This window comes from Tribolium castaneum, chromosome 8 (assembly GCF_031307605.1).
Source record: "Tribolium castaneum strain GA2 chromosome 8, icTriCast1.1, whole genome shotgun sequence".
NCBI lineage: Eukaryota > Metazoa > Arthropoda > Insecta > Coleoptera > Tenebrionidae > Tribolium > Tribolium castaneum.
In genome coordinates, this window is record NC_087401.1 from 16148274 (window position 1) to 16168619 (window position 20346).

Genomic DNA, 20346 nt, shown 5'->3' on the forward strand with positions numbered 1-20346 from the left:
GAACATATGGACTTTTTGTGGACTTCATGGGGTTATCTTTAATAGTTCTGGAGTTATTGCTCGATAACTGTTCCAGGTACCGGAAATCGACCAAAATCGTGACAAAAATTGGAAAAATCAGACATCAAAAAATCAAAGTAATTGATTGTATTTGCACTTTTGAGAATTGCAAAAGCATGAAAAGTGTTATAAAACGCATAAACAGAAACGAACAGATCAGAGGCAATAATTATAGTTTGGTTTTTTGGACCTAATTTTTGCAATTCCCAATTATTGTAAAAAATAATTGCCCAAACTTCCTTTTTCGTCACTCTCCAACAACAAATAATCACCGATAAAAGTGCCCCTAATTAGTTAAATCACACCTTTGCCCACTTATCTCATCAAAAATCAACAACTTTTACATGAAACCTAACTCTAGTAATTACAAGTGCACATCCGGTCACCTTATTACTTACTCAAAATAAAAAATTATAATAACTCTTCTACCACAATATAAATACGCCACAAGCCGCGCTATCGCACAGAAATCATCAAAATGAACAAACTCCTAGTTGTGTTTTTAGTCGTCCTGGTTGCTGTAAGTACCCCATACCGGAAATAACCAAAAACCCGAAAGTATTTTTTTTAGGTAACTTTGGAAGTTACAGCCCAAGGGGGTGGCGGCGGTGAGGCCGGCATGGGTGGCGGCTTCGGGGGCAGCGTCGGTTTTTCAGCGGGGGCTGGCGCCGGCGCCGGGGGCGGCGCTGGCGCAGGTGGCGGTCTCATAGGCCACCCGAAAGTCAAACGGTGCGCGACCGAAGCGACGGAAGAGGAAGGCAAAGCTGAGGAGAAGGCCAAAGAAGGGGGCGGCAAAATTAAACGAAGTGCTGATGACGAGCAAAAGGGCGATGATAAAGTGGGCGAACAATAGAGTAGTGGCAAAGTAGAATAAAAAATTCAAGCAAATATTTTTGTCTGCTTTTTCACCTTTTCGCATTTTCCTCCCGGATTTTCCCATAAATAGCGGCATTATTTATTTGGTTTTCATAATTTTCGATTCTTGATAATATAAATAATAAATAATAAGTAAAGGGGAGAAGGGTAAATTAATGGAAAATATAAAATTTTAAAAAATAGAAATGAAATTGCAAACAAAGTAAAAAAGTAAAAATTATTAAAAACTTGCCAGTCTCTCAAGAAACAAGAAATAAGAAAAAAACTTAAGGTAAAAATTTGAAAAGAAAATTAATTAAACCCTATTATTTTTTATGTATTTTTTGCTTAATTTTGGCAAAAAAGTGGTCGAATCGATTTCTATAGGAGGGGTTATGTCATTTTTTGGCCACTTGGGCTTCTTGGCTTGTAGTTTATGTACGATTCTTTCTTGTGGTTTTTTCCTAAGAAACCTAGACCACCAACTAAATTGCACAACAAACTCCTATTAATACCTACTGTCGGACAGCAGGAAGTAGTGAGATGTAACCTAAATAGCGCTCAATTTCTAGCTGTTGAGTTTTATTTCAGATTTGTTTACAGTTTCTTTGATATTTTAAATTCTATTGGTTTGGTATGAGTCTGATTTCATTCTAGTTATCGTTTTATTTTCTTTCGTTTGAAAAAATTTAAAATTCCACTGAAGAATTTCAAAATGAAAAGAAAAATCTTTAGATCAACTCTTGCTGTGGAATTGAGTTTGACAGATTTTTATTGTCTTTGACAGATCATCGTTTTAGTCTGTTAAAATGTCAAATGCGCTACTTGCCTAGGAACTCAACATACGTTCAAAATTTCACAGCAAGAGTTGATCTAAAGAACTGTATTAGTATATTGACGCTCTTACGGTAGGAATTTTTTGATGGGAAAACATTGTACGTTTAGAAACACAAAAGATTTATTTTAACGTCTACAGAAAATACATATTCTGAAGTCATTGACAGTATCTCTTGTAAAAATCTTATCACTATCAATTTGTGTCAAAGTTAGTCTTCGCTTTTGCTTCTTACATTTTAACATTTTTTAAATACAGGACAAGTTAGCCTAACCAACACATTTTTACAGTACTATTTCAAAAATTATTCACACAAAATTATATATACATTTTTAATTTCCAATTTTTAGAAGCTTTTATTTAACTTGCTTTGTTGTCTGTCTGTCTGTTTCATTTTTTTGGAGCCACATTTGAAAGGGTTCCCGTTGTCCCAATGAATTGAAATTTTGCATACTTACGTAATCTGTGTGATAGTGCAATCCTATGCGGTTAAATACTCCCTAAAGGGGTTACATGGGGTTTTGAAGTCTTAGGTTATGTATTTTTTAGAGAAAAGCTTTTATTTCTCCTCTGATAGAAAAATATTATTTTTTAATTTTTAGTGCATCTTTTAAATAAAGCTTTTTTCTAAAAAAAAAACATTAAACTAAATAAATTTAAAGTGTTGCATAATTGTATTAATCGAAGTGAACACGACTTTTTTGTTTGAGACGCCTTCTGATTGGTTTGTCGTATTGTGGGGAGTGCCCGTGAATATCCAATGACAAACACTTTGCAATTTTTTGTGCGATAGATAAACAAAGAGGAGGTAATTTCTATTGGTCAAATTACGCATTCCCGGAACAAATAAAAACTCAAAAAATTTTTTTTATCATCATTGAGATTGAATTTGTGGCCTCGTGCCCGTCGTAAGATTAATGTGTGCAAGAACAGATCCGTCTCTTGTCCTCGTTTAGAGTCGGGGGCCCCACGGTTCGCCTCCTTTATGAATTTTTTTACACGTTGACGAACAGCGCGTTATTTATGGCGTTATCTTGGAGCAGCTCGTAATAAAACCCGTAAAAATATCGGTTTCGAAATTCGAATAAAATCCAGCCACCCGCTGTTAACATATAAACAAATACCGAAAAACATATTCAGGACTATAAATAACGAAATATGCAAAGTCGCGGCGCGCGAATTCCAGCGTTGCCAGCGCGGAAAAATCGAATTTCCCGGCGGAAAAGTCGGCGAGTTGGATCGACATTCCTTGGCGATTCTAACAGACGATGGCCGTGCCGCGAGCGCCCGCTGCGCCTCAGCCATGAGCTTTTAATCGAATTACGAGAAATCCATATTAAGAGCCGATTAAATGACGCCGGCGATAAAAATGACAGCGATTTCAGGGCCGATTTCAGGACTCAAACAATACTAATTGACTATTAAATCCGACTTTGTTCAGTGAGTGAACATTAAAACAAGCAATTGGGAAATATCAATGCTCGCATAATCAATCAACGAACTGCTGGATTGGGTAGGTAGGTCAAGAAACTACGACAACCACTGGCTGATGGGAGATTTTCACAGAAATCCGAACGCAAACGCTAGATCATCCACCTAAAAAGGAAACTATTAAACGAGGCGTTTTTCTCGTTTTGTTCCAAGCGAGAAACAATTTTCAAATAAAACTCGACGCTCGCCGGACATTACCGTTACCATCGAGTAATTGTTAACATTTACACTAAGCACAGTACGATGCACTTTTTCAAAGAAAAATCCTCGCATTTTGATATAAAATGTAAGATGGTGGTTACAACCGCTAATTCGCCGGAATCAACTGTAACACAATTTCTCGAAGGAATTATAAATGTTATCTTGCCGCCGTTTCGGAACAAAATTGCACATCATCAGACTTTGGGTTTGCGTAAGAATGCGGAATATAACATAAAGAAGTTGGTTGATGGAGACATTTACAGATTGCGTGTGGTTTTTAGTACGTGTATAACATAAATTATCCACAAGTATGTAAAATATTAATATGTAAGGTATCTAGAAAGTAAAAACGCGATAAAATTCTTAGTACGCTAATAACAATTAAATGGAACTACCAGAATTGTAAACATTGTTGCTGCCACACACTTTAATAATATTACAAGTAAAATGACTTGGAACTACGAACAGCTTAACACTAGGGTGCGACACTTGTTTTTTTTTCTTGTATTTTTAAAGATATATTTAAAAATTATTACGAATAGATACATAATAGAAAAAATTTAAAAAAAGTTTTTTTTTTGGAAAAAAACTTGTTTTTAAAAGATGCACTAAGAAGTAAAAAATAATGTTTATCAAAGCGTTTATAAATTTTAAAAATCTAATTTGTAAGCAAAAACATTCTCTGATAGAAAAATATTATTTTTTAATTTTAGTGCATCTTTTTATATTTTTTTAAAGCTACAGTATATACACATCGAAAACCCATTCGTAAATATATCACACAGATTACGTAAGTATGCAAAATTTCAATTCATTGCGACAACGGGAACCCGTTCAAATTTGGCTCCGAAAATATGAAACAGACAGACAGAAAACAAAGCAAGTTAAATAAAAGCTTTTAAAAATTAGAAATTAAAAATTTATATATAGTTTTTAAAATAGTACTGTAAAAATGTGTTTGTTTGGCTAACTTGTTCTGTACTTAAAAAATTTTAAAATGTAAGAAGCAAAAGCAAAGACTAACTTTGACACAAATTAATAAGATTTCTACAAGAGACACTGTCAATGACTGTAATTTTAGTTATACATACTTCAGAATATGTATTTTCTGTAGACGTTAAAATAAACCTTTTGTGTTTCTAAACATACAGTGTTTTCCCATCGAAGAATTTCTACTGTAATTGTGTCATTATACTAATACAGGCGTTTCAAAATTCTTTAGATCAACTCTTGCTAAGAAATTTTGAACGTGTTTTGATTTTCTACGATTACTACAAACGAAAATACTGGCGTTGGAAAAAATCGCAAGTAGCGCATTTGACATTTTAACAGAATAAAACGATAATCTAGACAATAAAAATCTGCTATTTGAAGTAGCCCAAGTGGCCAAAAAAAGTACATAATAACCCCTTTTATAGAAATCGCTTTGACCACTTTTTTGCCAAAATTAACGAAATATAATAAAAATGATTAGGTATTAATATATTTTCCAATGACCAATATACCGTTAATGTTAAAACCCCTTTAGAGGGTATTTAAGCACATAGGATTGCATTGTCATGCAGTTAACGTATGTATGCAAAATTTCAATTCATTGGGACAATGGGGACTTTCTCAAATTTTGCTCGAAAAATATGAAACAGACAGACAGACAACAAAGCAAGTTAAATAAAAAAATTTAATAAAATTTGTCTCTTCGTTATTGGAAATTGAAGTGAAAATTGCGAGTGTTGGTTGCATCCTTTGTAGGATTTCAAAGTCCAAGATGGCCGATGAGTCATTTCATCTGCCACAGTTGAATCTTGAATAATCGAGCTCTCTCTTGTATTCGTTTGGCACACTTCGGCGACATCTCATTTGAATAAGACAGCAAATTAAGATATACGACAACAGGTTTTATCCGGCGTGTTATCTCGTTGAGTATTCGCGCCGCTCGTCGCAATTCGCATTGTCCGTCACGTCTTCGTTCGTTCGTTTATTCAAATTCTAAAGACTCCTCACACTCTTCTTCTGGGAACGTCCTCACGTACGGCCCTGAGAATCGCACACGTGACCGTCACTTTAACGTTTAGACGACATTATTCCCACGATTAGGCCGAGAGGAATGAATTTTTTTACAACAAACACAAATTAGTATTATTTATCACCGATTGTGCGAGGAAATATGAACGATGTTTTATGCAAATATCGCTCTCGGAGTGCAAGTGGGCTTGAGTTTTTGGTAACCCTGTATAGTTTTCGTAGGTTAATCGATTAAACATGATCCGAACACACCCATGTGATATCTCTATCCTATGGCCAATAAATCAAAGCCCATTTAAGATTTACAATGCAATAAACTCGAAATATTTTACAAATTAGTATGCCAGAGATAATTTAAGAGGCGGTTGTTCAAAATCAACATTCATAGATTCAAAGCCGGATGACGAATCCGATTTTGTGAAAAGACGATCCTTGGCATTTGATCCTCGGACCGCCCAGATCTAAGGCTATTGCACTTTTCGGTAGCCGATAAATTTTCAAACATTTTCTGAATCAAAGTTCCGGGTGTTTAATCCACAATAAAATAAAAGAAAATCCCAAAAACTGGAAGAATTAACCAGTTATCCGAATGTACTGAAATCTTGCACACATACGTAATTGAACTGTTTTTGTACTTTTTCAGCATTTTTGCTAAACCAAGCTGAAAATTCGAGTCGAAATTGCCGCTTCTTGTGCTTCTTTTGTTTTAAGTTACTTGGTTTTTTGGTCGCTTCAAAAAAAACAGCAACACGTGAAGACTGATTGAAGTTTAAAATCCAAAATTCAGTCACAAATCAATAGAATAGGGGATTTTTATTGAACAAAAAAACATCAAAACTAAAGAAAAACCGAAATCACAGCACTCTGTGTTCAAAAATAAAACAGAAATTTTCTGAAAAACCCTTGACTATAATCAATGGTTTAAACAATATGGTGGCTGTTTTGTACTCTAATTGAACGAATATTTATTTATGGACCAGGAACTGAATAAAAAATAAACAAAAAATCACAAAAACTAGAAAAATTAGCAAGTTATCGGAATGTGCTATAATTTTGCACACATACGTAATAGAGCAATTTTTGTGATGTTTCAGCATTTTTGATAAATTTTGTTAAATTAAGTCAAAAATTTGGGCCGAAATTACCGCTTTGATCGAAACGCAACTCTTTCTTGGTCTTAAATATCTCGATTTTCTGGGAAATTTTGGTCGTTTTAAAAAAACAGCAAAATGTGGAGACTGAAGATTAAAATCCAAATTTTAGTTAGAAATCAATAGAATAGGGGATTTATATTAGACAAAAAAACATTAAAACCAAAGAAAAACTGATATCACAGCACTCTGTTTCCAAAAATTAAACAGAAATTTTGTAAAAAACCCATGACTATAATCGATGATTTAAACAATATGGTGGCTGCTCTGTACTCTAATTAAACGAATATTTATTTATGGAACAAGAACTGAATAAAAAATAAACAAGAAATCGCAAAAACTAGAAAAATTGACAAGTTGTCGTAATGTGCTGGAATTTTGCACACATACGTAATAGAGCAGTTTTTGTAATATTTCAGCATTTTTAATAAACTTTGTTAAACTAAGTTAAGAATTTGGGTTGAAATTATCGCTTTGATCGAAACGCAACTCTTTCTTGGTCTTAGATCTCTCGATTTTCTGGGAAATTGTGGTCGTTTTAAAAAAACAGCAAAATGTGGAGACTGATTGGAGATTAAAATCCAAAATTCAGTTAGAAATCAATAGAATAGGGGATTTATATTGGAGAAAAAACCATCAAAACCAAAAAAAAACAGAAATCACAGCACTCTGTTTCCAAAAATAAAACAGAAATTTTCTGAAAAACCCTTGACTATAATCGATGGTTTAAACGATATGGTGGCTGTTTTGTACTCTAATTGAACAAATATTTATTTAAGGACCAGGAACACAATAAAAATAACTAAGAGACCACAAAAACTAGAAAAATTGACAATATATCGGAATGAACTGAAATTTTGCACACATACGTAATAGAGCAATTTATGTAATTTTTCAACAATTTTGTGAAATTTTACCAAACCAAGCTAAAAATTCGAATCAAAATTGCCGCTTTGGTCGCAAAAAAACAGCAAAATGTGGAAACTGATTGTAGAAATGACACAATTTCAAAAAAATTAAACAAGATCCGTCTATAACACAGACACAAAGTGACCGGCGCTTAAATCAGCCTTGTTTTGTTGAGAAAGCTAATTAATAGCACCGCCCTGTATAGTAATAATGTTGCGCATTTTAAAAATGTCGCGGAAATGAGCTGTCATTTTCAAATTTCCTCGCATACATCATCCTAGTTCGAGTTGATTGACCTTGAAAGATATCTCCTTAGCAATCGTTTCGAAATAAATTGGTCATTAGTTTTGAAAAAGCACCCACCCGCACACGACATGCTGCCAGTAAATACCTGAGCAATAACAAACAAACAGTACTTAGACGACCCCCCAACTGTTACAATAATCGTAATTATGCAGATATCTAGGCGGTCGTAAAGAGTCGAAGGTTGAACAAAAAAATTTTTTTCTGTATTTAAAAATGGAAATATCGAAACTATAGTCTAGTTCTTCGTCCTCGACCAACTATATCTAACTGGATTCCGTCGTGCTTTTCGATCCAACAAACTGCGACGTCATAGCTAACAATGAAGCCACTAACAAAGATTAATGTTTTCGAGCTGGAGTTGTCACTCGGGCTCTTCTAACCGCAAACTGCACTATTTCGAAAAATTCCTCTTCTATATTTATATTTATACTTATATTTATATATTTTATATGTATATTTATATTTATATTTATATTTATATTTATATTTATATTTATATTTATACATATACTTTTACTTATACTTATATTTTTATTTATACATTCGGTTCACTTTGATAAAAAACATTGTGGTGGAATTAACTAACCTGTTACCATGACAACTCATAAAAGTTAATGCCAAGAGTACCCATTTTCCACCACAATGGTTTTTATGAAAATGAACTAAATATGTTTATATCTATGTTTATATATATACATTTATATTTATATTTATATTTATATTTATATTTATATTTATATTTATATTTATATTTATATTTATATTTATATTTATATTTATATTTATATTTATATTTATATTTATATTTATATTTATATTTATATTTATATTTATATTTATATTTATATTTATATTTATATTTATATTTATACATATACTTTTACTTATACTTATATTTTTATTTATACATTCGGTTCACTTTGATAAAAAACATTGTGGTGGAATTGACTAACCTGTTACCATGACAACTCATAAAAGTTAATGCCAAGAGTACCCATTTTCCACCACAATGGTTTTTATGAAAATGAACTAAATATGTTTATATCTATGTTTATATTTATATATATATATATATATATACATTTATATTTATATTTATATTTATATTTATATTTATATTTATATTTATATTTATATTTATATTTATATTTATATTTATATTTATATTTATATTTATATTTATATTTATATTTATACATATCCTTATACTTATATTTTTATTTATACTTTCGGTTCACTTTGATAAAAAAACATTGTGGTGGAATTGACTAACCTGTTACCATGACAACTCATAAAAGTTAATGCCAAGAGTACCCATTTTCCACCACAATGGTTTTTATGAAAATGAACTAAATATGTTTATATCTATGTTTATATTTATATTTATATTTATATTTATATTTATATTTATATTTATATTTATATTTATATTTATATTTATATTTATATTTATATTTATATTTATATTTATATTTATATTTATATTTATATTTATATTTATATTTATATTTATATTTATATTTATATTTATATTTATATTTATATTTATATTTATATTTATATTTATATTTATATGTATATTTATATTTAACGGAAGTACATATATACTTCTGATAAATAAATTATTTAAAAACAATAGAAAGTTAATGGCAAACAGTGTGCCAAACTCTTCAAAAGAATAAAATTTTTGAGAACTGGTCGATTGGACTTAGAATGGCTATTATGTGGTTGGTAATTGCTATTTATTCGGATGGCCATCAGCAGCAACAATGCTAAAAATGAGCAAAACGATGGCTGCGGCCAATGTGGCCGAGTCCGTCCCTGCTAATAAATAACAATTAGCCGCAGTAAAATGCAAGGCGCGGCCCTGCATTACCCTCGCCGTTCGTTTCATAATCCATTTTGTCAAAATCCCCAGTTTCGGGTTTTCCCCCAAAAAGCCGATTTTCGCAAGTTTGCGCGTCCAGATGGTCGGCTTTCTTTGTTCCGCCGGCGTTCTTCCGCATCGGACAATGATATTACGGTGCTTTCGTCGTAAAAATCCTGTTAAACTCTAACCCGACAACGATTGTCTTTTTCAGGGTCATTTGTTTGACATTCGGATGTCTTGGTTTTTCTAGTCGGATGCTGCAGCCATCTTGATTAGATTAGATGCGGGTTTTATGGCGTTGATTAACGCGCTTGGAAAATCTCGAGCAAATAATACTGAGGCGGCTTAGAGTAGAGGGTTTTCTCGGTAAACTGTCAAATTCAGGGCGGATTCGTTTGTTTAACTCCACCTTAGAAGTTTATTGGAAGTTCTAACAAAAAATTTTTCAACTCACTGATTTTATTGTTTTTTACTAAATTTTTGGTTCACTGGAGTTATTTTATTATTTTTTTATAGATTTAGTTGTTTTCAAAATATAATTTTTTTTTTGAAAATTTTTGATTTGCATCTTTGACTTCAAAAATCGATAACTCTACCGGTTTCAAAAATTTTAAATTTTTTTTTTGTTTATTTAAAAGGGAAGGTTTAGATCTTTTCTTTCGTGTTTTAAAGTTTCTAAAAAAATAGCAATTGAAATAAATTTCTTACTCAAAAATAAAGAAATAACAAAATTTTTGACATAGATAATTTCTCTTTAATGGAAAGAAGAATTAAATCTTTTTAAACAGACAATAAAACATTAATTTTTAACAAAATTTTGGAAATTTTGACTGAAAAGTTTTACTAGTAAAATGAAAAACAGCAAAAAAATAGTAATTTCTCGCTCAAAAAATGTCAAATTAACGGTATTTTTGACATTTTTCGACATGTTTTAATGAATAGAAAAATTAAATGTCTTTAAACAGACAAAAAACATCGATTTTAACCAAATTCTGTTAACTTTTAATGAAATTTTTCAACATAAGGGAAGTTTCACTGACAAAAATAAGATAAATTGAACGAAAAATATAAAAAAAATAGTAAAACTTTTGATCTTTTTATGGTTTTAAAGAAATTTGGTTTAAAAAATAAGGTAAAAACCGGTAGTGAATAGACGAAAAGACGTCTATTTTCATCTGATTTTGTTAATTTTTGAGGAATTTTGCAAATTAAATAAGTTTCTCCCTCAAATACAAGACAGACCAAAAATGTGGAAATAACAACATTTTTGACAGAGATAATTTTTTCTTTAATAAAAAAAAGATTTGAATCTCTTTAAACAAACCTTAAAACATTAATTTTTAACAAAATTTTGGAAATTTTGACTGAAAAGTTTCACTAGTTAAAACGAAAACCGATAATTTTTTGCTAAAAACAGATTAGAGCAAAAAATGTCAAATTGACGATTTTTTGACAGATAATTTTTCATCGTGTATTAATGAAAAGACAAGTTAAATGCCTTAAAACAGTCGAAAAACATCGAATTTAACCAAATTCTGTTATTTTTTGACAAAATTTTCCAAAATAAGGGAAATTTTACTCGCAAAAACAAGATAAATTAAATGAAAATGATAAAAAAACAATAAAATTTTTTACTTTTTTTAAAGAAATTTCGTTTAGAAAATGATGTAGTAACCGGTAGTAAATAGACGAAAAGTCGTCTATTTTGATCTAGTTTTCTTAATTTTTGACGAAATTTTGCAAATTCAATAAGTTTCTCTCTTAAAAACAAAACAAATGCAACGAAATGTCAAAATAACAAAATTTTTGGCATAATTAGGTGTTGTAATAAAATGTCGTGGCTCCTGGCGAACCGTTCATGGAAATACCTTAGTCATCAAATGTTGTAGTCACTCGCTACCGCTTGTTCGTGCTTTAAACGTAATTTTTTTGAAGTTAGCAAATCCCAAATTTTTAAGATTAAGTCAAAGAGCCATAACTCAAAAATTTTAAATGAAATACCGCAATTTTATTTCACTAAATGGTAAAGAATTTTATTCTTAATATGACTATAGATGGCCGTGAGAAATTCATTAGGCATAGGTTGCCATGGAAACGTGATTAAAATATAAGAAATCGAAGTTTTTCAAACAAAGAAAACCAACATAACTTGAAAATTATCACAGATAGATATAGGGAATGCTAATATAGATCGATGCAGAATAAAATTTTCTTCCACTTGGTGAAAAAAAAATTGGGGCATTCTATTTGAAAAAATTGACTTTTATCTTGTAGAATTTGTCCAAAAAGTTTTTTTCCAATTTTAAACACAATGAAGGAGAGATAACTGCTTTCTTATTTGATTGTCCAAATACGATTTCTAAAACTTTTTGAAATGAAAAGTGCAAAACCAAAAATTTTCAAAAAACGCTAAATATTTGAAATACCTCAAGTTATCTAAAAATGCCGCCCCTCTTATCTTTTGTCATGTGTTTGTCGTAGTTTTATGATTTCTTTACATTTTTGATGGTTGGTCCCAAGCTGTGCGTCAGTGCTAAGACAATAGTAATAATTTCTCGGTAAACTGTCAAATTCAGCGCGCTTTGATTTGTTTGAAGTTGTGTGTTGACTTGGATCATTACGTGGTTAACGTCCACGTTTAATATTTACACAGTTGTCAGCATTGCTTGTCAAACACCGGGCCCACAGAGTAACGATTTACGGTCGCCTCTATACAGTGTTGCCATCCGTTTGGGAATTCCCCTTTTTCGGGATTTTTTTCCGCGCAAATCGTCGATTGGCAGCGGTACGGTTGGCAACAGTGCCCGCATGCCATCAGGGGCAGCACTGGTAATTAGCGGCGATAAATTCGATCGGCGCAAAAAGAGGTCCTTTTGAGGCGGTGCCGGTTAATTGCCGAAATTAAATATGGCCTCTCGGTAGCGCCGCCCCCGAAATTTCGATTTTGATGCACGTCATTCATGGCCGACTTGACTGGTTTACAAGCTGGCATTTTTTTTGGAAAGCTTGGCGTAGCTTATGTCCGTCGTCGTGCTGGTGGGCGTTCGTCGCTGATGCGAAAGCTCCAAAGTGACAACTACAAGAGGTAGGCTGGGTGTTATACAACCAAAACGCGCTCCTATTTGAACCAAATCGGTTGTCATGTTCGCTCAAGATGGAGTGCAGCTTTGACGGAAGCGGCGAGCTTTCATCTCAAAATTACAACAAATAGCACAAATTCCCACAAAAAGCGGCAATGTTTGAATTTTTTATGCCAATTACTCATGAATTTAAACTTAATTTGAAGTATTAATTGTCAACAAGATGTCGGAACTTCCGGTTATGCCGAAAATGGGCGTCTACTAACTTTTTTGATTTTTTTGTTTCTGGTTTAAAAGTGTGCCAAAACCATGAAAAAAGCTAACATAATGTAATTTTCAGGCAACTTTGGTCAGTGTTTGTATATTTTAGCGAAAAACGCTCTTTAGGTTTGACAAAGTTTTTGAAAAAATTTTTGACAATTTTTGATGCATTTTGGTTTATTTTGGCTGACAATATAATACCATTTTCGATTTTTTTTCAATATCTGACATTTTTAACTCAAAATTTTACCTTTTTGTTTTGAAGATTTACAAAATACATGAGTTTTCAGTTTATGAATGAACTGGATTTTAATTTAGAGAAATTATTTTTACATCTAAAAGTCACTTATCGTCACTTTAAACTGATTTTTCACAAAAAAAACGACTAAAGCGTCGATTTTTTTAATTATTTTTGAGATGCAGTTTCGAAATAATTAAGTTTTTGGCTGAAAACGTCCACATTGCTTAAATAATGCAAAAATAATGTCATTTTCGTACTAATTTTGGTCTAATTTAGCAAATTTCTTATGCAAAAAAATTATTTTATTTTTCGAGATTTTGTTAGACTTGACCGAAAAACCACTAATTTAAACCCAAAAATATCTTATTTTTGCCTATTTTGAGCACGTTACTCATCCAATTATTTCGCAAAATGTTTTTTTAAAAAAGCTTTTAATTAATACATGCAACTAAAAAAGATAAATTGATGTTTTTTTCTATCAAATGAGATTATTAGGAGGTAATTAACTGCATAGAATTGCGTTGTCACGTAGATTACGTAAGTATGCAAAATTTCTGTTCATTCGGACAACAGAAACCCTCTCAAATTTAGCTTAGAAAAGGTAAAACAGACAGACGTACAACAAAGCAAGTTGTATAAAAACTTTTAAAAATGGGCTTTATTTTAGTTTTTTTCGAGTCCTGTTAAAGCAAAAACTAATTTTTTTTCGAAAACAAATTCGGAATTTGTTGAAAAATCACCAAATTAGATCGAAACTGATGCTATCTTATCTTTTTTTATGTTAAGATTGATTTATTTTGTAAGAACTTTGTCAAAACATACCAAAAAATACATAAATGAAAATTCTCGATTTTGTTCATTTTTGAGCGAAATTTTGTCAAAATAAGCTAAAAAACTACATTTATTAGTCAAAAATCATGTTATGTTTTTGAATTATTTTGAATTAAAAAAAAATTACACACACTTTCTTGGCTGTTTTTTCAAACAAAAACGAAAAAGTTCACAAGATTTTAATTATTTATTAACAAAAATAAACCGAAATAAATTGTAATTTTTGGTTTTTCGTATTTCGTATTATAACATTTTCCAAAATATTTCGCTAAACCTGGCCAAAAAACACGAAATTTATATCATTTCAGTTCGTTTTTGAACCTGAAACTCATTTATTTTGTTAGATCTTGTGTAAACACAACTAAAAAAAAGATTCTAAAAGTACTTGGCCTGTGTCACTTCATTTCATTTATTTTTGAGCGACATTGCGTAAAAAACAAGCCGAAAATGACAAGATTTGGACGAAAAAAAAGAGCTATTCCTACTTTTCCAAACTTTTAAACATGTTTTTGAGTTGAAAAATAATTAATTGGGTCAAAAAACAAAAACAACATTTTTTTAATTTTGCGTTTTATTAGCACATTTTTTCTCAAAACTATTTATTTTGTACAATTTCTTGCTTAAAAACAGGAAAACTCCCTGAAAAGTGGATAAAAACGGCTTATTTTGGATGATTCTTAGCCTTAAAACAAAAAAACTTTGATAGAACTGACACAAACGCCTTATTCTAGCTCAAAAAACGATTAAAAACAAAAAAACTAGTTTAGAATTTGCTGAAAACGTTTCAATCAGCGATTTATGGTTTGGACGAAAATGGTTTATTTTGAATTAACGACATAAAATAGCAACATCAAAAAAATCACAAAAAAGTTTAATTTGTCTTTAGATTTGTTTTTTAATTATTCGAAATATGAATTTACAGTTAAAATTTTTACTTTTTCAGGAAAGTTTATTTTACTACATGTAGCTTTTTGCCTTATTATAATACAAAGTGTTCAAAAATGCTTGTTCATCAAGTTGACTATGGATTTCAAATTCAATGCTTCCTCCAAATGACTATTGTAGTTTCTCTGTCAAATCTTTGAATTAGCTTTTTACACACTTTTTTGCATTTTTCGAGAAAATTGTTTCAAGTGTAGGGTTTGTTTTGATTTGTGTTTGATATTTCTGTGATTTTTGTTGTTGTATTCGATTTTTTTTGCATTATTTTGACGGATCTGTCACTTTGACACAATTAAGCGGCACATTACATTCAAATTTCATAGGTGACTTGATGAACAATCATTTTTGAACACATTGTACAAAGTATCTATAAATGAAAAAGGATCGTAGTAGGCCGCTTTTTTCAAGAAAAATTGCTATTTTTCAGAAATTTCATAGAAATAATATAAATAAATGCGGAAAATTCATATTCCAGAACCACCTGAGATGGTACACTCTTTTATGAACCAAAAAATTTGTTTTGGTTTAAGAAATATTCAGCGAAATCTAAAACTTGCTGTTTGCAAACTTTGCTGCTTTTTTTTGAATAACAGAAAAATACCCGTTATTTTTTTTATTTTTCTGGATTTTAATCTACAATACAAAGAGTCGACAAAAAGTGTGTGACCAAGTTTTGTGTCCCTTTTCTTATCTGTCGCTAAGAAGATCAGTCAAAATGTAAAATGTAACGTAGGTCCTGACAGTATTTTCGTAAAATCCGTCGATAAGCCCCAAATCCGTGTAAACAGAGGGTGTGTCCGCTCCATCGGATAATGAATGGCTGGTTGAGCTGATGATGAACACGTCGGCTCTCTTCCCAGCAAATTAAATAATAATTTGTCACTTAGCTAAATGGTAGGTTGCTACCAATTTTCATTACCTACTCCGGTATTAAGTGTTTTTTGATTATGGGTTTGACGAGTGGGCCCACCTCTTTGGCTGTTATTAATTTCGGCTTTCACCGACCGACCACTAACTATCAACAGGTGTTGTTGTTCCACGCGTTTTTCCATCTTATACTTTTATTTAAGAGCATTTGTCAAGTTGTTGTTGTTGTTGACGGATGATTTACGCACGCATTGTATGCAGATCTGTTCGTAATTTTGGCCGAAAACTCGAAATGATTTATTTTCTTCGAGCCAACGCCAACAAATGACATGCAATATCAAATTACCGTGCGTGATTTCGGAACGCTCTCACACTTAGACACACTTGACCGAGGCCACTGCCGCAAGACTGCACTCACCCGCATTGTCCACCGAACGCATTTATTTGCCTTATTACAATCAACGAACAAAAATTTTTAAAATTTTTCATGTAGTCCGAATGTGATGAAATCTTGCACGCTTACGTAATCTCCGGCAAAATGCGATTCCATGTTCGTATTGACCGTCGGGTCGCTCGTTTGAGTTAGATTTGGTTAAAAAATGCCTTATAACCCGGCTGGTTTTTTGTGTGGATTTCGGTTTCCGTTCTGATCTCGCATCGAAATCTCTGAATTTTTTCATCATCCCTCGGCTGCATTACGACATATTTAAAATACTCGAGTCGTAGATCAAGATGGTAACTGGAGATTAGTGTTAAATGGCTGCGACCGCCGCAGGCGCCCTAATCTTTTTTCCTTCAGTTGACACATGTCATAATTGATGTATTACGAGGGTCGGGGGTGCAATTTCATTGTCACACGAATGACAAATGGGACAATGGAACGGTTTTACTCGACGTGCCGACAGAATGGACAGGAAGACGACGGACGGGCTCAAGAGATTTGCGTCCAAAACGCAGGTGGCGAGGAACGCAAATTTTTCAAACGTTGGTATACAAGGTGTTTCATTTAAAGCCAACATTAGAAATTTTTTAATTTCTAATATAGCTAGAGCTTTAAGATTTTGTACACAAACTAAATCGACCATTGTGAGTTCAATTAGATTATTTTCAAAATGGCTGAATTTCCGGAATTTCGAGAATTTGACGCCAAATTTGAAATTTTAAATCGGGACCACCTATTTTTATTGCATTTTTGAATTCGCCTCTTGAAACTGTGTAAAATGTGCCTTAGTTATTAATACTTATCTGTCATAGTTTTTAACGTATGTAAATTTTACTATATACATTTTTATTTGCATGAGTTTATTTAAAATATCACTGTGCATGAACCTTTCACAAAAAGTAAATAATTCCTTTTGCATTTGATAACCAAAGATTCGAAGTGTCTTCTCGAATTTTCATGATTGTCAACTGTCAAATTGCAAGGCTACTATGATTTTTTGAAAATCATGATTAAAAAATTATTATAAAACAGTTTTTTTATGGAATGACCCTGTTTTTTTCAATGGCAATCAAAAGAACATCAATTTTTATGCAGACTTTTATTAACATCTTCTATATCTATCACTTATAGTTTTTGAAATAATCGCAAAAAACTGAATTTTAGCTCATTATTTTCATTTTTAATCAAGTAAACTTTGGAAAAATACAATAAAATTGTGCTGTTAATTAAAAGAAATGTCATATTTGTTCACGATTTTCACTCAAGAAGTTCAAAATTCGATGGCAGACTGACTGAGTTACTTTACATAATTCACTAAGTTATAATAAACAATAATTAAATATTTTTGTTTTATTGCTTATTCGATAATAAATCAGCTAAAAACTAAATAAAATACTGAAGTTTGACAATTGTTGACCATTTTACAAGGTCTACTTGATTAACTATGAAAATTACGCAGTAAAATCCGTTTTTTGTGATTTTTTTCAAAAACTGTAAGAGATAAGTATAGGACGTATTGATAAATCACCATAAACATCAAAATTCTTTCGGCTGCCGTTAAGAAAATAGGGTCGTTCCATTTCAAAAAACCGAGTTATAGCAGTTTTTTAAAAACCATTTTGAAAAAATCATACTAGCCATGAGTTTTAACAGTTGACAATTTTGAAAATTCTCGAAAACTCTTCAAACCTTCGGTTATCAAACGCAAAAAAAAATTATTCACTTATCGCGATATCTACCCTTGTAAATAAAAATTTTTCAAAAAAATTGACATATGTCAATAACTATGACAGATAAGTACCAACAACTTGGGTAAATTTTACTCAGCTTGAGAATGTGAATTCAAATATGCAATAAAAATGTGGTTACTGTTTAAAATTTCAAACTTGGCGCCAATTTTTTGTAATTCCGGAAGCCCATCCATTTAGAAAATGATTTAGTTGAACTCGGAATGGTCGATTTAGAACGTGTACAAAATTTTAAAGCTCTAGTTATATTAGAAGTTGAAAAGTTTCAAATGTAGGTCCTAAATGAATCACCCTGTATACTACAAAAACGTGCTTAAACACCCAAAACACTTAAATTCTGACTAGTTTTTACCGAAATTTGACGAAATATTTAAGAGTGAGTGTTAAAATTGCTTCGTAGTTGCAAAATGTGTAGAGATATCGACGCTAGAGCAAGAAACGAACCCACCATTTCCGCTTTCTTAAATTCGTTGTATGACGTTTATTATTATTACAAACGTTGGTGCCATTAAACGTCGAATAATAAATGTCATTTATTTTGCTCAGGTATCTTGATTTATTGCTCTTGTAACACTAGATATCAATGGTGGAGTAGGAGACGAACTCAAGTTAGTTTTTTTTTTTTTTTTTGGTGAACCTTGAGAAAATCCGGAGTAAATAATGAAATCGGTTTCGATTCTCGTCGCTCATTGAAATCTCCACACAAGCCTCAATTAGTCGCGTCTTTTGAATAGTGACGTCCGAGAGGTGAGTCACCCTTGTCTTAGTAGAGGTCAAAAAGGGTGCAAAGCCGTCTCCGACCACTAGAGAGATGACTTTGTAGTTGTGGAGACCTTGGAGTGATAAATATTATTACGATATACATCGCCGGTAACAATGTATTTAATTGTTGAACAGTCCTCGACTCCACATCGAAACTGAAGAGCTGAGTAAATATTGTGTTAGAGTGTCCGCTTAAGTGGAAAAAACTGAAATATTCAAAACGCGCTTAAGTAAATAAATAACGAGAGAAATCATCGAGTCATCATCACACAAATTTAAAAACCCAAGTATTGTTCTCCCATATTTTGCGATATATAACTATCCCGAAAAACAATTGAAACGCGCGTTGCGCCTCCCGCGATATATCTCAATCGCCGAAGCCACTATTAATATTAATCAAAGCCGGCTAGATCTTGATAAAGAAGCGCCCAACATCCATGGTGTCCTTTGATGGTTTGTTTACGAGCGGGGTGGGTTTATGATAAATGGGCGCGGGCACCTTCACATGTTTTTCCCATGCCTACTTAGAGTCGGCGCTGCGTGGTACCGACGCTTTCTTTATTATTATTGGATTTCGTCGATGGCACTTCTTGACCACGCAACGGTTTTACTTTTCTTATTATTCTTATTGTCCTGCGATGTCATAATTCCGGAGGGGTGAGGCGACTGGGGCCATCCGAGTTGGCTATGCCAGGAATGCACCCGGGACCACCAAGATTGGTACCGGAACCAAACGTTTTATTTTATTTGAAAAAAATCAATACCATATTTTCCCTTCTACCCTAATTTGTAACCGAATAAATATGGCAGTTCTTATAACTACAGGGTGAGGCATCTAAACCGCCCATTAGAAGTATTAAAAGTTCGGATAATAATATTGAACTGAAAATTGGTGTACAACCATAATCCGTTAGGTCCTAATCAATGAAAATATTTTCAACATGGCGGCACTTCCGGTTATACCGGAAGTCGGTACCAATTTTCTTATTTTATACAAAAACATATGTTTTTTACTGCATTTAGACGGATTAGATGAAACAGCCTGTAAATATAAAAGTTACATCCAAAAATGCAAAAGCTACAGGGTGTTCAATTAAAAAAATCATAAGTTTGAGTAGTAGCTAATTCAGGAAACAGCCTGTATACCTACTTGAAACTAATTTTCGGTAACTAAAGGTTTAATAATTGACTTTTAATAAATTAATCTGGGTTTTTTACCGAATTGAAAAATAATATGTTGGGGGTTTTTCCTCAAAACTCTATTAGAAATTCAAATAAATAAATAGTTGAGGCGGCGCGACGGCCAAATTTGGTAGCTCGGTCTTCTCATAATAATAATAAAAATTTTTTCTTACGCCCAACGAAGCAACGAACGAGTCGAACCGAAATCTCCATGACGCTCACGAGTTATGGCTACATATCGCTTGGAATGCCGCTTTGAATAATGTGATTTTGACATTTCTAAATAGCTT

General features: G+C 32.1%; 1 protein-coding gene across 1 annotated transcript; it reads left to right on the forward strand.

The window, feature by feature from the left end:
- The first annotated feature begins 462 nt into the window (after positions 1–462).
- On the forward strand, positions 463–948 carry LOC103313365 (ctenidin-3). The gene is made up of 2 exons (XM_008196420.3): positions 463–580; positions 632–948. Exons 1-2 carry the CDS (start codon positions 539–541, stop codon positions 911–913), a joined length of 324 nt encoding a protein of 107 aa, XP_008194642.2. The 5' UTR covers positions 463–538; the 3' UTR covers positions 914–948.
- Positions 949–20346: the final 19398 nt, after the last annotated feature.